The following is an 18,479-nucleotide window of genomic DNA, read 5'->3' on the forward strand; positions in this document are numbered from 1 at the left end:
CAGTTTGAGGTCCAGAATGGGCCGAACTGCGCCGCCTTTTCTCGGCACTACAAACAGGTTTGAGTAAAACCCTGTGAATCGTTGTGTTTCGGGAACGGGCACAATCACCCCGGAACTGAGAAGAGAGGCGATGGATGCAAAGAAGCGTAGAACTAAGGCGGGGTCTTTTGGGGGTTGAGACTCGAAGAAGCGATCTCAGGGCCGAGAGACGAACTCTATCTTGTATCTTGAGGATACAACTTCCCTGACCCAAGCGTCTTCCACCGAGGCAAGCCAGACGTCTCTGAAAAAAAGAAGTCGCCCGCCCAGTTGGGGATGCGCCCCGGAACTTTGCTGACAGTCATGCCGATGTGGATTGTCCAGTTCTGGACCTGGAGGATCCGCCCTGGGAGGAGTAAGATCGCCAGGAGTAGGCCTAAAAGGAAACCTCCTTCCTATCCTGGTGCGCTTGCGGCCTTTGTTGGTTGGACAAAGTTTCCGCCATTGCGACGCGGCGGAAGGGCCGAAAGGGCCGAAACTGACGCTTTGGAGGGGGTCTATGTGGCTTGGACTGAGGAAAAAGAGAGCTTGTGCCCCCAGTGGAGTCTTTAATAATCTGGTCCAGCTGGGAACCGAAAGACACGCTCCGTGAAATGGCAGATTGGTAAGGGACTTTTTTGATGACAAATCCGCCTGCCAAGCCTTGAGCCAAATTGTACTCCGGATTGCAACTACGCTGCTGGACGATTGAGCTGCGCAAGACGCGGCGTCTAAGGAGGCAGAGACCAAATATTCCCCTGCATGGGAGATCTGATAGGCCAGCTCGGCCAGTCTCTCTGGCTGGGCTCCATCAAGAATGCCCAGGCGTAGATCTTCCGCCCAAGTAGCAATGGCCTTGGCTACCCAAGTGGAAGCAAAGGTTGGGCTTAGCATCGTCGCTTCGAATGCTGACTTTGCCAAGGATTCTATGATCCTGTCATTAGAATCTTTCAGAGACGCCACACCTGAAATCGGAAGGACAGTGTTGTTAGATAGTCTGGACACAGGAGCGTCTACAGATGGGGAAGCCGACCAGTTGTCGGTGAGCTCTTGAGAAAATGGATATAGCACGCCGAGACGCTTCCCTCTTTGAAAGCGTCTGGTCGGATTTTCTCTTTCCCTGGTAAGAAGCTTAACAAACTCAGAGTGAGGAGCGAAGACTCTAGAAGGTGCTTCTGCATTTCTGAACGAAACCTCCTGATCTGAGGGTTTCGCATGGGAGTCTGTAATCTCGAAAGTATGGTTAATTGCTGCAATGAGGTTCTGTACCGTAACCTTCATGTCAGCGTCATGGTCCGAATCCAGCTCTAGAATCTCTTCGGATGGCGCATCCGAGAACGTTTCGCCTGACTCGGGTGAGGAAGGACGGGAAGGAGACTGCTGGGGACTATGCGGTGACATGGAGCGCGGGGAGGAATCCGGCCGGGGATCCTGCCTGGGCCTTTTGCCGCTCATGCTCCCTGATTCAGATGTATCTTCTTGTGACCTGCAGGGCCCTGCAGAAGTGTCCAGGGGCAACTTATCAAGCACGGCCACTAGGGACTGAGAGACCCTGGTGAGATCTGCCACTGATTGCGACAGAGAGGAAGCCCAGCCGGGAATGGGGGGTTCACTCTCACGTGGAACATTAGGGGGCTCCTGAATGGCAGGCTCAATTGGATTGCTGCAGTCTAGGCAGAGGGGAGTGGACTGACCAGAGGGAAGTTTGTGATTGCAAGAAGAGCACGCAAAGTACTTGACTAAGGTGCAAGAGGAAGCAGGAGGACGAGAGCGGTCAGACTTAGAGATAGAGATAATTATGGAAAGTCACTGAAGCAGTGCCGAAAGGTTGGGGGACAGGAGGCAGAGGAGGGTGTCAGTCTGCAGTTCCAGAGCTACTCACGGTCCGGTGTCCTGTCGCGGCTTCCAGCAATTAAAGAAGCACGGCTCGTCTGGACTTGCAGGGGGCACGGCAGAGAGGACAGCGTCCAACTGACAGGCTGCGAAAATAGCGGCAGCCTGAGAAGAACAGAGCAGGAAGTGCGCGCTTTCCTGCAGAGACCGAGGAAGAGGATGGCTGGAGCTAACCGCCGATGCTAAAGATGGCGCCGCCCTCTCAAAATAGCCAGACTGGGGGTGGGTGGAGACAGCGCCGCCTCAGGGACGCCTAAAATGAGGGGAGAAGGCGGTGGGTGGACTTAAAGCAGGCGGGAGAGAAGCCCGCCCGAGAAGAAGGCAGGGGGGGCGTGACCGCGATGCAGGACAAGGCCCAAATGGAGCCGGGGCCTGGATTAAACGTGGTGGCCGCCTGTCAGCACGGGGTGGCGCGGAGGCCCCGCAGCACTGCCGCGGCGACCGCTTCCGAGGAAAGCTGTGGCCAGGCGGAAGAGAAGCCTGCATAAGAATGCAAGTGGGGGCGAAGTCGCTGCAGAACAGGCCCAAAACAAAGCCGGGGCCTGAATTAAATGCGGCGGCCGCCGGGAGACGCGGGGCGGCGCGGAGGCCTCGCAGCACTGCCGCTGCGACCGCTCCCAAAGAATCCGTGCCTGAAGCTGCTGAGGAGAATGGACTCGGGGGCCTCATACTTACCCTGCCTGATCCGTCTTCTGGTAAACCTGTGAGAATAAAGGTACCTTCATCATCCAGCGTGTGCTGTGATTCTTGTAGCAAAGTGTCCGCACCTCATCCAACCAACAGGCTCTGGTAGGCGAGTGGGTGGGAGACGGGGGAAGAGGACAATCTGGGTCGCTGACACTCGTCCGTGTTCGGAGCTCCTGGTCCTGCTGTAGAGAGCTATGAGGATACGGGGTGGCAGTACACGCCGTACTCATAGTATCTTTGTGAGACTACAGATGTGACTATTCACTCTGTATCCCTCCGGAAAACCTGAAAGAAAAACGACGCACACTGAGGTAGATATGGGTCTAAGAAAGACCCGTGTCCTCCTCTTACTGACACTAAGCTAAACTGAGCAAATTAGTGCCGGTTGGTGAGGTGTATACTGCGGAGGAGGAGCTAACCTTTTTTTGTACAAAGTGTCAGCCTCCTAGTGGCAGCAGCATACACCCATGGTCTCTGTGTCCCCCAATGAAGCGATAGAGAAAATAAAATAATAAACCACAATATTCCTCACCTGCCTGCAGAGATAATTCATAATGTCCCACGACGATCCTGATCACTTTGCGAGCAGTCACTCTCAAAGACAGCCAGCGATACACTGACAGGAGGTAATCGCTTCCGCAGTGTATCACTGAGCTGCTGTGAGAGACTTCATAGGAGTTAATCAGCTCCAGTGATCTCCCTTACGGCACCACTGCTGCGTGAGAAAGCTCTCACGCAGTGGTGCCATAAGTGGGATCACCGCAGCTGATGACCTCTGGTGAACTGTCTCATGGCAGCTCAGTGATACACTGCGGGAGCGATTACCTCCTGTCGGTGTATCGCTGGAGGCCATTTCCTGATGTGACTGTTCTACACACAAGACAATCGAGATTACGTGGACTACGGCGGACAGGCGAGTATATGGTGGTTTATTACGTTACATCATTTCTAAAAGACGAGCACATCAGGGGAAATAGTGCGTTTTTTATTTTTATTGAATACGTATGTAATTATTTTACTACGACTCCCATCAGCGGCACCTGCTGTCACTGTTATTAGAAGACATAGCCTGATGGGAGCAGTCATCTCATCAGCCCACACCTGCTGACCTGTGGTAAACTTTTTACCGCATGTCACCGCTGCGGGTCACAGTCACAGCTGTGGGATCGCGCTGACATCTGACAGCATGACCCAGCAGTGCTCTGACAGACTGTCTTACCACCGTTAACCATCGCGCTGGTATTTCCCACACTGTCAAACAGATGACAGCGTGGGAAACACCATAGGAAGCTGGTAAAACGCAAAGCAAAAACTGAGCAAAACCAGTGCACATCCGCAAACATTTTTTCATACCTGCGTTTTTGCTGCAGATTTGACTAACTCAGTTGAAGTCAATGGGTGAAAAAGGCAGCAAAAATGCACAAAGAATTGACATGCTGCAGAAAAAAAAAAAAAAAAAAAAAACACACTGCAAATACTTAAGGAAATTTACTGATCATGTGCACAACACTTCAGGATTGTCACTGCATTAGCTTCCATAAGGATTCCATAGCACTTTTGGCCTATTTCCATGGGGACAAAACGCATAAAAAACGGTCTGTGTGCACATAGCCTTACACGGTCATGTCCACAATTTATTGTCAAACAGCATCCACCTATTTTGATCAAGGTGTACAGATTTCATTGTTTGCCGTTAAAGATCAGTACAATTATTAATTTTCTATACATAATGTAGATAATATAACAATACATTGGTACAAAAAGGTAAACCTACCATTTGAAGACACTTCATTCTTCATAGGAAGGAGCTGTTTTTTATCACCACTTATCTGAATAAGAAAAAATAAAATCCTTACATTTGTAAGTTTGGAAACATAAGCAGCACTATCTCTCAAAACATACACACACACGTAAAGAGTACATACACACGGAAGTTATAAGTATATATTAGGAGTATACCTATCACCTTCGCTGCCAGTATTTCCAGGCTTGTGGCCTACTTACAGTGGGGAAAAAAAAAAAGTATTTAGCCAGACACCAATTGTGCAAGTTCTCCTCCCACGAGGAGAGGCCTGTAATTAGCATCATAGATAGACCACAACTATGAGAGTCAAAATGAGAAAACAAATCAGAAAATCACCTTGTCTGATGTGGCAAGATTTATTTTGCAAATTATGGTGGAAAATAAGTATTTGGTCATTAACAAAAGTTATTATTATTTATATCGCACCATTAACTCCATGGTGCTGTACATGAGAAGGGGGGTTACATACAAAGTTATAGATATCATTAACAGTAAGCAAATTTACAATGACAGACTGGTACAGAGGGGTGATTACCTTGTCCTTGCAGACTTGCGTTCTATGGGATAGTGGGGAAGAGACAGAAGGTCGGGGGTGCAGCAGCTCTGGTGGTTTTGAGGCAGCAGCTCGGGCGGAGGTGAGGTGGCAGAATGGTTATTGCAGGCTGTAAGCTTTCCTGAAAAGATGGGTTTTCAGGTTCCGTTTGAAGGATCCGAGGGTGGTGGATAATCGGACGTGTTGAGGCATGGCATTCCAGAGGATAGGGGATATTCGGGAGAAATCTTGGAGGCGGTTGTGTGAGGAACAAATAAGTTTGAAGGAGAGTAGGAGGTCTTGGGAGGATCGAAGATTATGTGAGGGAAGATATTGGGAGATTAGTTCAGAGATATAGGGAGGGGATAGGTTTGTAGACTTTGTAGGTCAGTGTTCGTAGTTTGAACTGGATTTGTTGGTGAATTGGGAGCCAGTGGAGGGATTTGCAGAGGGGAGAGACAGGGAAGTAGCGAGTAGAGAGGTGGATTAGTCGGGCAGCAGAGTTGAGGACAGACTGGAGTTGTGCAAGAAAGTTAGCAGGGAGGCCACAGAGGAGAGTGTTGCAGTAGTCAAGGCGGGAGATGATGAGGGCATGTACAAAAGTTTTAGTAGATTGAGGGCTGAGGAAGGGACGGATTCTGGAAATATTTTTGAGTTGGAGGCGACAGGAGGTGGCAAGAGTTTGGACGGCCCGAGCTCCTCAGCCACCAGCGATACTAAAGCAGCTCAAATAACAGCGGGGTGACTGGAGGAGGCTTATTTCAAGAGGCAGGGGCGGCGGAACCACTGGAGAGTGAAGTAAGGATGACGCAGGGGAAAAGGAGGGAGCAGGCGCTGGGCAGGGTCTAGGTCTTTGAGGCGGCGGGCAGCTGGATCTAAGATGGCGGCGGCGACTCTCACCACGAGGCCGCCGGCAGCAGCAGAAGTAGTAACAGTGTGCGGCCAAGCTTGGAGTCACACGCTGAAGCACATAATCAGCACCACACCCCTAATAAAGATGCAAACACCCTGGTTGCACAGAACTTCTAACCAGCGCTGCAGTCCCTGCTCCTCTCCCCTGCTAAAAGTGCTGGAGGTCCAGAGCCTAATGATTTACAGTTACAAAGCACGGCCCTGACCATCCCCTTGCAATCTCCTATTTAAGACCCCAATTCTGCCTCAGTCATTGTAGTCACACTCAGATCCCTGCTGGGAGATCTGAAACAAGCCATTCATACTGACATCACAATGGCTTTCACTGCGCTACATAAAGAAATCACGCAGATTGGTGACAGAACCTCACACAGAGGGGAAACTGGAAGAATATACTACGGCACAGAACTATCTTGTGGATGCACATAATGAAGCGGATGAAGAAATCATGGCCTTAAAACTGAAGCTTGCAGACATAGAAGATCGATCTAGGCGCAACAATTTGCACTTCTGAGGGATGCCTGAGAGCGTGACAGCGGAGGCCTTAAAGGCGTTTCTAAGGGACTTTTTTACAACCCTAGTGCCGTCGGCGGATCAAAGAGACCTGTTGATTGACAGGGCGTATCGGATCCCTAAGCCAAAGTCGGCTCCAAGCTCCACACCACGAGATGTGATAGCCAGGCTACATTTCTATCATTTTAAGGAGGCAGTGACCAGGGCAGCGACAGCAAAGCAGGATCTTTAGGAAATATTTTGGAACATCTCAGTATTCACCGACTTGTCTGCGACCACTCTGAGCAGAAGGGGGGAATTTTCATCTGCAACCAAGATTTTACGAGACAACAATATCATCTACAAGTGGGGATATCCGGTAAAGCTCATCATGACGAAGAACGGAGTCACTCACATCCTTGTGTCCCCCAGAGAGGCCATGACCCTGCTTCAGGAGTGGTCCCTGGCATCGGTGGATGAAGACACCAGCTCCCCACTAAAGAAGAGACCCCCGTCGCTGAGCAAAGAATGGACCTAATCTCCATGCAAGCAGGGCTGTGGAGTCGGAGCTCATTTTGGTGGAGTCGGAGTCGGTATAAAATGGTCCGACTCCGAATCCTAAATATATAATAAATTGGGTACAGTAGTTCAATGCAGAATGTGCTGAATATTTTTTCATAGGAATTTGGGAAAGTTATGAAATGTCCTATAAATGGCTGTTCTATTCCTGATCTAAGGCTACATTCACACACAGCGTTTTTGCTGCGTTTTTTGAGGATACGTTTTTCAGCTGTAAAAGCAGATCAGCTTTTTAAAAAACCGCATCACCTGAAAGGTTTTTGAGCTCATAGATAATGTTTTCAATAGCAAAAGCAAATTAGAAATCTGCTCTATCCATCCATTTATCCATATCTGTCTATCCATATCTTATCTGTACCAAAAAGAATGAAAGCCTGGTAGCACACAGACTAACACTCCTTTTTTTTTTTAGCACCAGTCAGGTACACCTCATAGCTGCCCAAAAGGACGCCCAGGACAGGCATTGCTCGTCTTCAGTAACACATCAACATCAATTGATAGTTGGAATAAATAGACTCACCACATCTTAAGGTTCAGGCTTTATTTTCAAATGTAAGGGTGTGCAGTATAAGGTTCTGCAACAGCTGAGGTGTGCAGTATGAGATTCTGCGGAACAGTATGAGGTTCTGCCCCCCCTAGCTTTGATCCTGGCTAAAACCGTTTCTTATAGATATGGCGAACCCTCAGGTAACCCTAAATGTAGGTCAATGGACACAGGTGGCTGAATTGAAGGAATTGCTTAAATCACCTATTTACCGTGACTAAAGAATTACAAGCTGAGGATTAAACTCCTGGCATTTTCATAAGGGAGTGGAAGAACTTGCTATTTTGCCTGTCCCAAAGAGATTTAATCGCAGATGGCATTTCTGCTTCAATGAAACGGAGAGAGACACAGTTATTGGAAAATAAAATTTTTCTGGCAGCTGTTTATGTGGACCCAAGTCATCGTATATTGCTTGATGATCAACAGCTTACTAAAGGAAAAGAAGCTCTGACTGAGGTAGCAGTTAGGATGAGTGGCCTACAGGAGGACTGCCAAGCACAAGAGGACTTGGGTCCTGACAGTGCTACTGCTGCCAAATCTTCATCCTCATCAGATGAGGAGTTTGACTTTGACAAGTATTTGGATGATATGGAGCAGGCAAAGCGTTGCTGCAAGGAAAAAGATTTCACTCCGTCTCCTATAGCAAGCAGATTGACCATATTTCAGCAAAATGTTTCACTTGTTCTCAAAGAAAAATTCAACCGTTCATCAAAACTGACTGTTTATGAGGCAATTCCTTTATACTTGGAAATTGTTAGAGATGTTGCCCATGTGGTTACGGCTTTGCCTCCAACCCAAGTTAGTGTGTAGAGAGGTTGTTCTCTGGCCTTAAAATTATTATGTCAGATATTAGGTCATCTATGAAGGAGGATCTGATGGAGGCAATTCTATTTCTTAGAACAAATTCATAGACTGCACAAATGTTATTTAGTATGTTTTTGTTGAAAACTGTTTTTTTTGCCACTTACATAGTTTATTACATAGCTATATATACGGTATATGTAATTGATATTACATAGTGTATTACAGATTTACAATCAGTTTTTTGTGTTCTAAAGTTGTATTCCAATAAATATATATTATGTTCTATCTAAATGTCTTGATAATTGTATCATAAAAATGATTAAATGTCTGATGTTCACATTGTACTACAATAAATTTTTCACTTAAATATAAGCAATATATGTGGGAGTCGGAGTCATGGAGTCGGTGGAAGGGAAATTGAGGAGTCGGAGTTGCAAGTTTGGCTTACCGACTCCACAGCCCCGCATGCAAGTATTCTGTGACCATATGTAGCCCCTGTGTGCTTATGCCGGGACACCCCACTGCTAGTTTTTTTTTTGCTTTGCTGGCAGGCTGAAGGGACATGAGAATAATATTTTCTTTTTTTCCATTCTCACCCCCCCAATACTGGATAGGAACGAATATCCAGTTGGTTCACATAGAACCGGACTCTGAGTTGTACAAGTTGTACTTGTTGTTAACTTTAACCCCTTCATTTCCCCAATTATTGCCCCATATTTGGTGACTCATTGATACTTTTACATACTACTGTAACTGATGGTACTTCAGATTTCAAGCATTAATGCAAAAGGTCTAAATAGCCCCTTCAAAAGATCGTTACTTTGGAAGGAAGCCCAGAAACTTAAGGCGGACATATTATGTGTCCAAGAAACACATCTAAACCGTGAGGATGCGCATAGATTACAACATAGAAACTACCCCCCATATCTATGTGTCATATGCGGCGAAAAAGAAGAGGTGTAGCGATCGTAATAAAAGACACTATAGCGTTCCAACTTATTGACAGCGTTCTAGATGAAGGTAGATATGTAATATTAATATGTAATAATAATAAAGTGTATACAATCACATCCATATATACACCCAATTCAGGTCAAATCTCCTTCATTAAAGATCTTATAACTAAATTATCTAATATAAAACAAGAATCCCTGCTAATTTGTGGGGATTTTAACATTGCTCCGATTCCTAGTATAGACAAATCATGGTGCTCAAAGAAAAAACCCCAGTCCCATGCGTTATCCCAGTGTCTCATGTCAGAAGAATTGTATGACGCGTGGACAGTCCTTCACGCTTCTGAACGGGATTATGCGTATTACTACCACCCACATAAAATATATTCAAGAATAGATCTAATGGTAGTGGATAAATGGCTCCTACAAAATATACAGTCAGCCAAAAATGGAAACATACCTTTGTCGGACCATGCCCTTGTAACGTGTCAAATTAAAGAGACGTACAATAATGTAAATTATTCCCCGTGGAGAATTAATAACTAATATCCTCAGATAACATCAAATCCCAAGTAAATGACCTCCTCCAAGAATATTTTAATATCAATAGTACCCCCGATGTGTCTCCGACCACAGTGTGGTGCGCCCACAAGGCCTATATAAGAAGGCGGCTAATGCAGATAGCAGCACAACACAAAAAATTAAGAATGCGACAAATAGAAGAGCTAAACAAAAATATAGGAACACTGGAGGACACCCATAAACAGAATCCTTCACCCACGGTATATAGGGAACTACAAAAGGCAAGATATGAATTATATCAGCTACTCCAATATAAATATGAGCATAACTTGAGGAGAAACAAAGCAAAATATTATTGGCAAGAGAATAAGACAAGTAAAATTCTAGCCAATAAGATCAAAGCGAGATTAACAAAGCAAAAAATAGTTCATGTACAAGACTCGCAAAAGAATAAAATTTACAACCCTAAAGAAATTTCGAATACCTTCGCAAAATATTATTCTTCACTCTATAATCTCGAGAACGATAACCTGACCCCACAACCAAATGCGGATCTAATTAATAATTTTTTGAACAGCATATCCCTACCCCAAATCCCAGAGGATAAACTGATGGTAATAAACCAACCCATAAGCCAAAAAGAAATCCAGCAAACCATTCAAGCAACCAAAAATAACAAATCCCCAGGACCGGATGGTATAACCAATGAATACTTAAAGTTATTCAACCAAATTTTGTCCCCACACCTATTAGTCTTCCAAAATATATTCGAAGCGGGCAAAATACGTGATGAAATGTTACAAGCGACTGTAGTCCCCCTCCCTAAGCCAGGCAAATCACCCGACCATCCAAATAATTTTAGGCCAATATCCCTTTTAAATACTGACCTCAAGCTGTACTCCAAAATTTTAGCAAATAGAATCTCTGATATAATCCCTTCCCTGGTGCTCAGGGATCAGGTTGGATTTATTAAATCTAGACAGACATTGGATGCCACCAGACGAATGATTAAGCTCATTCATGTGGCGGGGGGAATCGGACGCCTTCTCTGCTCCTATCATTGGATGCGGAAAAGGCGTTCGATCGGGTGCATTGGGGATATCTGTTTGAGGTTTTAACCAGGCTCAGATTTAAGGGTAATATTTTTAAGGCAATTACTCTGTTAGAAACTGATGCTGATGGGTGAGAATATATCTTGGGAATGATGTCGGATAGGTTTTTTATTACCAATGGGACGAGACAGGGGTGTCCGTTGTCACCCCTTATATTCGCTTTGGTGATTGAACCTCTAGTGGAAAAAATGAGGCTACATTCAGCAACATCAGGAATCCCAGGTGCATAAAGCAGAACACAAAATCGGATTATTTGCGGATGACATCATCTTAGCGTTAACAAATCCCACAGAGTCATTACCGGCAGCAATGCAAATAATTGAATCATACACTAAAACATCATATTATAAGCTGAATATGTCCAAATGTCAGGTATTAAATTTAACCCCATCTGTAACGTATCCAAAATTTTTTTAGGATAAATATCCTTTTAAATGGGGGAATGATTGTATTGAGTATCTGGGTATTCGGCTTACATTATCAGCAGATAATTGCTATTATTAAACAATGAGGCTCTGAGGAAGAAAATCCAAGTTCACATGCTACGTATGAAGAAACATGAACTATCATGGCTGGGCAGGATAGCGTCAGTTAAAATGTTCATTCTCCCACAGATATTGTATTTGTTCCGCAATCTCCCCATCATATTCCCAATGAAAACATTAAAAGAGATCCAAGCAATGATCTTAAAATATATTTGGCAAGAGAAAAAAATCCAGGGTCCAAGCGTTTACGCTTTACATCCCTATGAGCAAGGGAGGTCTGGAATGCCCCTCGGTGGTCCGTTACTACAGAGCCGCATTATTCGAATATTTACGATTCATGTGGAATAACGATGATGACCGGCATTGGATAACAACTGAAAAATATTTGATGAGAACCTCCAATGTCTCAGCCTTTTACCATGCACATCACATCACATCACATCACAGTCCCTAATAGAAACCTAAACATACAACAGTTGACGCAGCTCTGGAACTATGGAAAATGCTGAATAGTAAACTAGGCCTTATACAAACCGCATTTCTAAAAGCCCCACATAGAGACAGACGCTGGAGCATTGCATCCCGGACCTCAAACTCAAAAATTGGAAATCTTCCGGAGTCGCTTCGGTTGTGGGTTTGTATGAGGGGAGGGAACTAATTACTTTCTCATCATTGGAAGATAAATACAATGTCACTCAAATGGATTTCTATAAATATTTGCAAATCCGGCATTTTCTAACTGAAAGGAAGGAACAGGTTCATGTTCTAGCTAAACTATACTCTATGATAATAAATCCCACATTACAAATTAGGGCGTTATCAATAGGCTATGATTGTATGATGGAGAATACCCTGCCCTCACTAACTACATACCTACACGTTTGAAAAAGACCTTAACTGCACATTTACACCGGATCAGTGGAGGGCATCCTTCTGAATTATTGGAAGCCAATCTAAATGCACTATCCACTTAGAGAATGCAAGGAAATTATTATATAGGTGGTATTTCACTCCTTATAGGCTGTCCGGAATGTTCCGCAGTTCCCCAGACACGTGTTGGAGATGTGGAAACCCTGGCGCAGACATGTTACATATATGGTGGAGTTGTGGTAATGTTAGGAGTCTGTGGAAATAATAATCTTTATTTATATAGCGCCAACATATTCCGCAGCGCTTTACAGTTTAACAGTTTCAAAACACAAGTCATAAGTAACAACGTTCATAAGTAACAACGTTAACAGCTATAGACCATTTGATACTTCAAATTTGTGGTATATCAGTGTCTCGTAAAGCACAGCAGGCGCTACTCGCCATTGATCTGGACTCGTTTCCCTATGAGTTCCGCACAGTAATTGTACATATTATTGTGGCGACAAGTATTAAAATTGCTAGCTACTGGACAAACTCCAAATGCCCCTCGTTTTCCGAAGTAGTCTCGCTAATTAACGAGAATTGTTTATCAGAAAAAATAATTGCTGCATCTAACAATATGTCTCAATTTCATAAAAAATGGAATAATTGGTTATCCTTCCATTTAAATACTGTAGTTAAGTAAATATGTAGATTCGCATTTAGAGAATGTGATTGGATTGTAAATGCAATGTCACCACCTACCCCATTTCTCCCTCCTTTCCCCATCCCCTATAATATTGTGTTATTCATTAAGAAAATAATGTCAATACGATGTAATGCTTGGCACATTTTGTTAATAAAATTTATGGTTTAAAAAAATAGATATATTGGGTAGAAAAGATACGCGAGATGGAGGAAAGATAATGAGTTCAGTTTTGTCTACAGTGAGTTTTAGGAAGCGAGAGGTGAAAAAGGAGGATGTGGCTGATAGGCACTCCGGGATTCTGGACAGCAGAGAGGTGACATCTGGGCCAGAGAGGTAGACCTGAGTGTCGTCCGCATACAGGTGGTACTGGAAGCCATGGGACTTTATGAGTTGTCCTAGGCCAAGAGTATAGATGGAAAAAAGTAGGGGCCCCAGGACAGAGCCTTGGGGACTCCAACAGAGAGAGGGCGGGATGAGGAGGTAGTGTTGGAGTGGGAAACGCTGAATGTGCGGTCAGAAAGGTATGAGGCAATCTAGGACAGGGCAAGGTCTTTGATGCCAAGGGAAGAAAGAATCTGTAGCAATAGGCAGTGGTCGACTGAGTCGAAGGCAGAGGACAGGTCAAGAAGGAGGAGGATGGAGAACTGTCAGTTAGCTTTGGCTGTGAGTAAGTCATTAGTAATTTTGGTAAGGGCAGTTTCAGTGGAGTGGTGGGGGCAGAAGCCAGGTTGGAGGATGTCAAGGAGGGAGTTAGATGAGAGGTGGGAAGAAAGTTGAGCATGGACATGCTGTTCAAGGAGTTTGGAAGCAAACAGGAGCAGTGACATGGGGCAATAGCTGGGCATAGCAGTTGGGTGAAGGTTTGATTTTTTGAGGATGGGTGTGATGGTGGCATGTTTGAAGGCAGAGTGGAAGGTACCAGAAGATAGGGATAGGTTGAAGAGATGGGTTAGGGCTGGAATGATCATGTTAGTGAGGTTGGGGAGCAGGTGGGAAGGGATGGGGTCAAGTGCACAGGTGGTGAGGTGCGATTTGGAAAGGAGATGAGTAAGGTCTCCTTCAGTGATGTTGGAGAGGGAGGTTATTGGGGAAGGGCAGAGGTCTGGTACGTGGAGTGGTTGGGGTGATGGGACAGTAAAGATTTGCCTTGTTTGGTCAATCTTGTTTTTGAAGTAAGTGGCAAAGTCCTCAGCAGAGATGAGGGGAGTTGGGGGTGGCAGTGGTGGGCGGAGGAGAGAGTTGAATGTGCTGAACAGTTGTTTTGGGTTGTGGGATAATGAAGATACAAGGTTTGTGAAATAGGTCTGTTTAGCAGAGGTGAGGGCTGATTTGAAGGCAAGTGTAGCTTCTTTGAAAGCAATGAAGTCGTCTGGCAGGCGTGTTTTCTTTCAACGCCGCTCCGCGACCCTGGATGCTTGTCAAAGTTTTTTGGCAAGGTTGTTGTGCCAGGGTTTCCTATTGATTCGTCGCAATTTACCGTGCATGAGAGGGGCGACTGAGTCTATGGCTGAGGTGAGGATGGCATTGTAGAAAGTGGTGGCACTGTGTGTTGTGGAGTGACGATATGAAGGACAGAGGTAGAAGAGTCTGTGAATGTCTAGGTGTGTGAGGTTTCTGCGAGGATGTGCTAGTGGCTGGATATGGGGGGCAGGTGAGGACAAGGATGAGAAGGTGAGTAAATGGTGGTCAGATAGGGGGAAGGGAGAGGTTGTGAAATTAGGTAGGGAACAGAGGCGGGTGAAGACATCTAATGTATGTCCGTCTGTGTGGGTGGCTGTGGAGGACCACTAAGTCCTAAGGATGAGGTAAGTGACAGGAGTTTGGAGGCTACTGGCTGGTGGGTGTCAATGGGGATGTTGAAGTCCCCCATGATGATGGTGGGGATGTCAGCAGAGAGAAAGTGGAGGAGCCAGGTGGAGAATTGGTCGATGAAGGCAGTGGCTGAGCCCAGTGGTCGGTATATGACAGCCATTTGGAGATTAGAGGGAGAGTAGATACGGACAGAGTGAACCTCGAAAGAAGGGAGGATAAGGGTGGGTGGGGGTTGGATAGGGTTAAAGGAGCAGTTTTTCGAAAGAAGGAAACCCACTCCTCCACCATGTCTGTTGCCAGGGCGAGGAGTGTGGGTAAAGTGGAGGCCACCAAAAGTTCATCTCAATATTTTGTTATATATCCTTTGTTGGCAATGACAGATGTCAAATGTTTTCTGCAAGTCTTCATAAGGTTGGCACACACTGTTGGTGGTATGTAGGCCCATTCCTCCATGCAGATCTCCTCTAGAGCAGTGATGTTTTGGGCCTGTCGCTGGGCAACACTAACTTTCAAATCCTTCCAAAGGTTTTCTATGGGGTGGAGATCGAGAGACTGGCTAGACCACTTCAGGACCTTCATATGCGTCTTACGAAGCCACACCCTCATTGCCCTGGCGGTGTTCTTAGGATAATTATCATGCTGAAAGACCCATCCACGTTTCATCTTCAATGTCCTTGCTGATGGAAGGAGGTTTGAACTCAAAATCTCATGATACATGGCCCCATTCATTCTTTCATGTACACGGATCAGTCGTCTTGGTCCCTTTGCAGAGAAACAACCTCAAAGCATGATGTTGCCATCCCCATGCTTCACAGTAGGTATGGTGTTCCTTGGATGCAACTCAGCATTCTGTCTCCTCCAAACACGACGAGTTTTGCTTCTACCAAACAGTTCTATTTAGGTTTCATCAGACCATATGACATTCTCCCAATACTCTTCTGGATAATCCAAATGCTCTCTAGCAAACTTCAGATGAGCCCGGACATATACTGGCTTAAGCAGGGGGACAAGTCTGGCACTTCAGGATCGGAGTGCCTAGCGGCGTAGTGTGTTATTGATAGTAGCCTTTGTTACGGTGGTCTCAGCTCTATGGAGGTCATTTACTAGGTCCCCCTGTGTGGTTCTGAGATTTTTGCTCACCGTTATTGTGATCATTTTGACCCCACTGAGTGAGAACTTGCTTGGAGCCCCAGATCAAGGGAGCTTTTCAGTGGTCTTGTATGTCTTCCATTTTCTTATTATTGCTCCTACAGTTGATTTCATCACACCAAGCTGCTTGCCTATTGCAGATTCAGTCCTCCCAGCCCGGTTCAGGGCTACAATTTTGTTTCTGGTGTTCTTCGACAGCTTTTTGGTCTTCACCATAGTAGAGTTTGGAGTGTGACTGTTTGAGGTTGTGGACAGGTGATAAGTTCAAACAGGTGCCATTACTACAGGTAATGAGTGGAGGACAGAGGAACCTCTTAAAAAGAAGAAGTTACAGGTCTGTGAGACAGTGAGAGCCAGAAATATTGCATGTTTTTAGGTGACCAAATACTTATTTTCCACCATAATTTGAAAAATAAATCTTGCCAAACCAGACAAGGTGATTTTCTGGATTTATTTTCTCATTTTGACTCATAGCTGTGGTCTACCTATGATGTCAATTACAGGCCTCTCTCATCTTTTTAAGAGGGAGAACTTGCACAATTGGTGGCTGACTAAATAATTTTTTTCGCCCACTGTATTACAGCCTCAGTCTGCAAAATAAAATTTCTCTTAACAAAGATACCCACGAGTTGAGTGCCAAGTTTTCTTATTATATCACATTGTGATTTGGGTAACCTACTTGTGCACCTTCACAGTAGTGCCATGGTATACTTCACATTATACTCTTACATCATGGACTTGTTACCGTCCAGCAAATGGTAACCATCAGCAATTTCTAAACTACAAATTATGCCTTAAGTACATTTTGGATCATGATAAAAATGTATTTGGAAGGTAGTAATGACACCTAGGTGCACTGCCCCCTCCAGAGACCACCAGGTCTATCTCAGTGAGCAGCAGCGGTCACTTTACATAGCTGATATTATCTACAGAGAGTGCATATGATTTCATAACATCTTATCCTCAACACTACCAGTGTAATATGCAGCGGAGTTTTCACCCAAAAACGTGAATGGCCAAATCTGCTACATATGCATCTTATGTGCACAAAACCCTTACAGTCAGCAACGAGCGTAATATGAAGCAGAAGCCTCTGAAAAGCAGACCAGAAAGCAATTCATGAGAAATATTATTACATTATCAGATTGTGGAGAAATATCAGGAACTTCCTTCGAGAAACACTGCCCCTCTTGTTTCTTCTGTTCTTCCTTGTCTCGCTCTTCAAGCCTCTTTCTAACTTCAGCTTCTTCATACCTAGTGAGGAGCACATGAGTTACTGTACTTTATACACAACTCCATCATTTAAATTAAAGTTAAAGGGAAGGTGACATCCAAAAAAAAATTTTTCAGCATTTGAAAAAATGTAAAGAATTAATGTTTACATTTTCTTAAAAAATATTATCATTTGTTTTTAATTTTGTAAAATATGAAAAATAATTTTAAAAAGTTTGGCATTTCCACTTGTTAACACTAGGGGGAGCAGATACTGAAGTTTGGCACAAAAACCTAGTGCAACTAGCTCACATTACTGCACTGGAGTAAATATGGGCGGAGTCTGCTGACATGTGTGTGATGTCACTCCTCTCCTCCCCTTCTGGGTGTTTGCTAAGGGAAAAGAGAGGATGACATCTAGGAACACAGTGAGCAGCCATTTTGATGGGGCCTGCAAAGTTACTGACTGTCTTTTCATGTAAAGTCTGGATCAGAACAGGTCACCAATCAGCAGAAATGTTTCCTGGATTTCTGTGGAGCAGACAAGCAGACAGTCCATCCATGTGTATAAAACACAGCGCTCTATGTACAATCCCTGGCACCGATCAGGGCGCCCCCCATAGACCAGCACACTGCTCTCCTGAAATACTCTGTGCTGCTGTCACTCTGCTCCTTCCACCATACATCAGGCCCGTCGCCTCACTTTCACACATCGCCAGGACAGGATCTGAGGAGAGGAATGGGGTCTTCGGTCACCGAGGATGGCAGGCAGCAAGGATTCTGGGAGCAGGGAGACAGCAGCACAGAGTATTTCAGGAGAGCAGTATCACACGGGATAGGATTAAGGGCCTGTCACACTAAGAGATATCGCTATAACTTGTGACATTATAGCGATATCGCTATGTCTGATACTTACCTACGACCGGCTCCCCCGCTGATTATCGCTGATCGCGCGAGAACGTCCAGGACTGTTTCTCGTCGTCAGCTTCCTGCGGCGCTTCCTGCTGTAACGACGAGCGACGCGTGGAGCCAGGCGGGAGGACGCAGGATCGCCTGGTGTGACAGGTAAGTAGCGACCCCCGACCCCTGCGATGTCTGTCTCACTAGCGACCACTTAGCGATGTACCAGCGATCCTGACCGGGTCATATCACTGGTCGCGATCGCTGGTACATCGCTAAGGCTAGTTTCACACTAGCGGCCTGCGCACGGCTGCCGCTAAGCCCCGCCCCTGCCACGCCTTCGCCGGTAGCTCCGCCTACCGGCGCATGACGCTGCATGCGTCCTGCGTCCCCTATCTTTATCACTGGGGGCGCAGGCCGTGCGCAGTATGCGTTTGGCGGCGCATGCGTCCTTTTGACGGTGCGCCGACCTGTGCCAAATGCAACTGCTGCAGTTTGGATGCGCCGGCGC

The 18,479-nt window shown here is 45.5% G+C and overlaps 1 protein-coding gene across 4 annotated transcripts in view; it reads right to left on the reverse strand.

The window, feature by feature from the left end:
* The window catches only part of USP8 (ubiquitin specific peptidase 8), a 144,660-nt gene that overhangs the window by 89,173 nt on the left and 37,008 nt on the right, over nt 1–18,479 (reverse strand). For all 4 annotated transcript variants that reach the window (XM_073568501.1, XM_073568500.1, XM_073568503.1 and 1 more), the window contains 2 exons: nt 16,993–17,110; nt 4,373–4,427 (listed from right to left, as the gene is read on the reverse strand). In XM_073568501.1, the coding sequence (XP_073424602.1) occupies nt 4,373–4,427; nt 16,993–17,110 (173 nt within the window). The remainder of the gene's footprint in view (nt 1–4,372; nt 4,428–16,992; nt 17,111–18,479) is intronic.

This window comes from Dendrobates tinctorius, unplaced genomic scaffold (assembly GCF_039654945.1).
Source record: "Dendrobates tinctorius isolate UK_male_01 unplaced genomic scaffold, ASM3965494v1 ptg000022l, whole genome shotgun sequence".
Taxonomy (NCBI): Eukaryota; Metazoa; Chordata; class Amphibia; order Anura; family Dendrobatidae; genus Dendrobates; species Dendrobates tinctorius.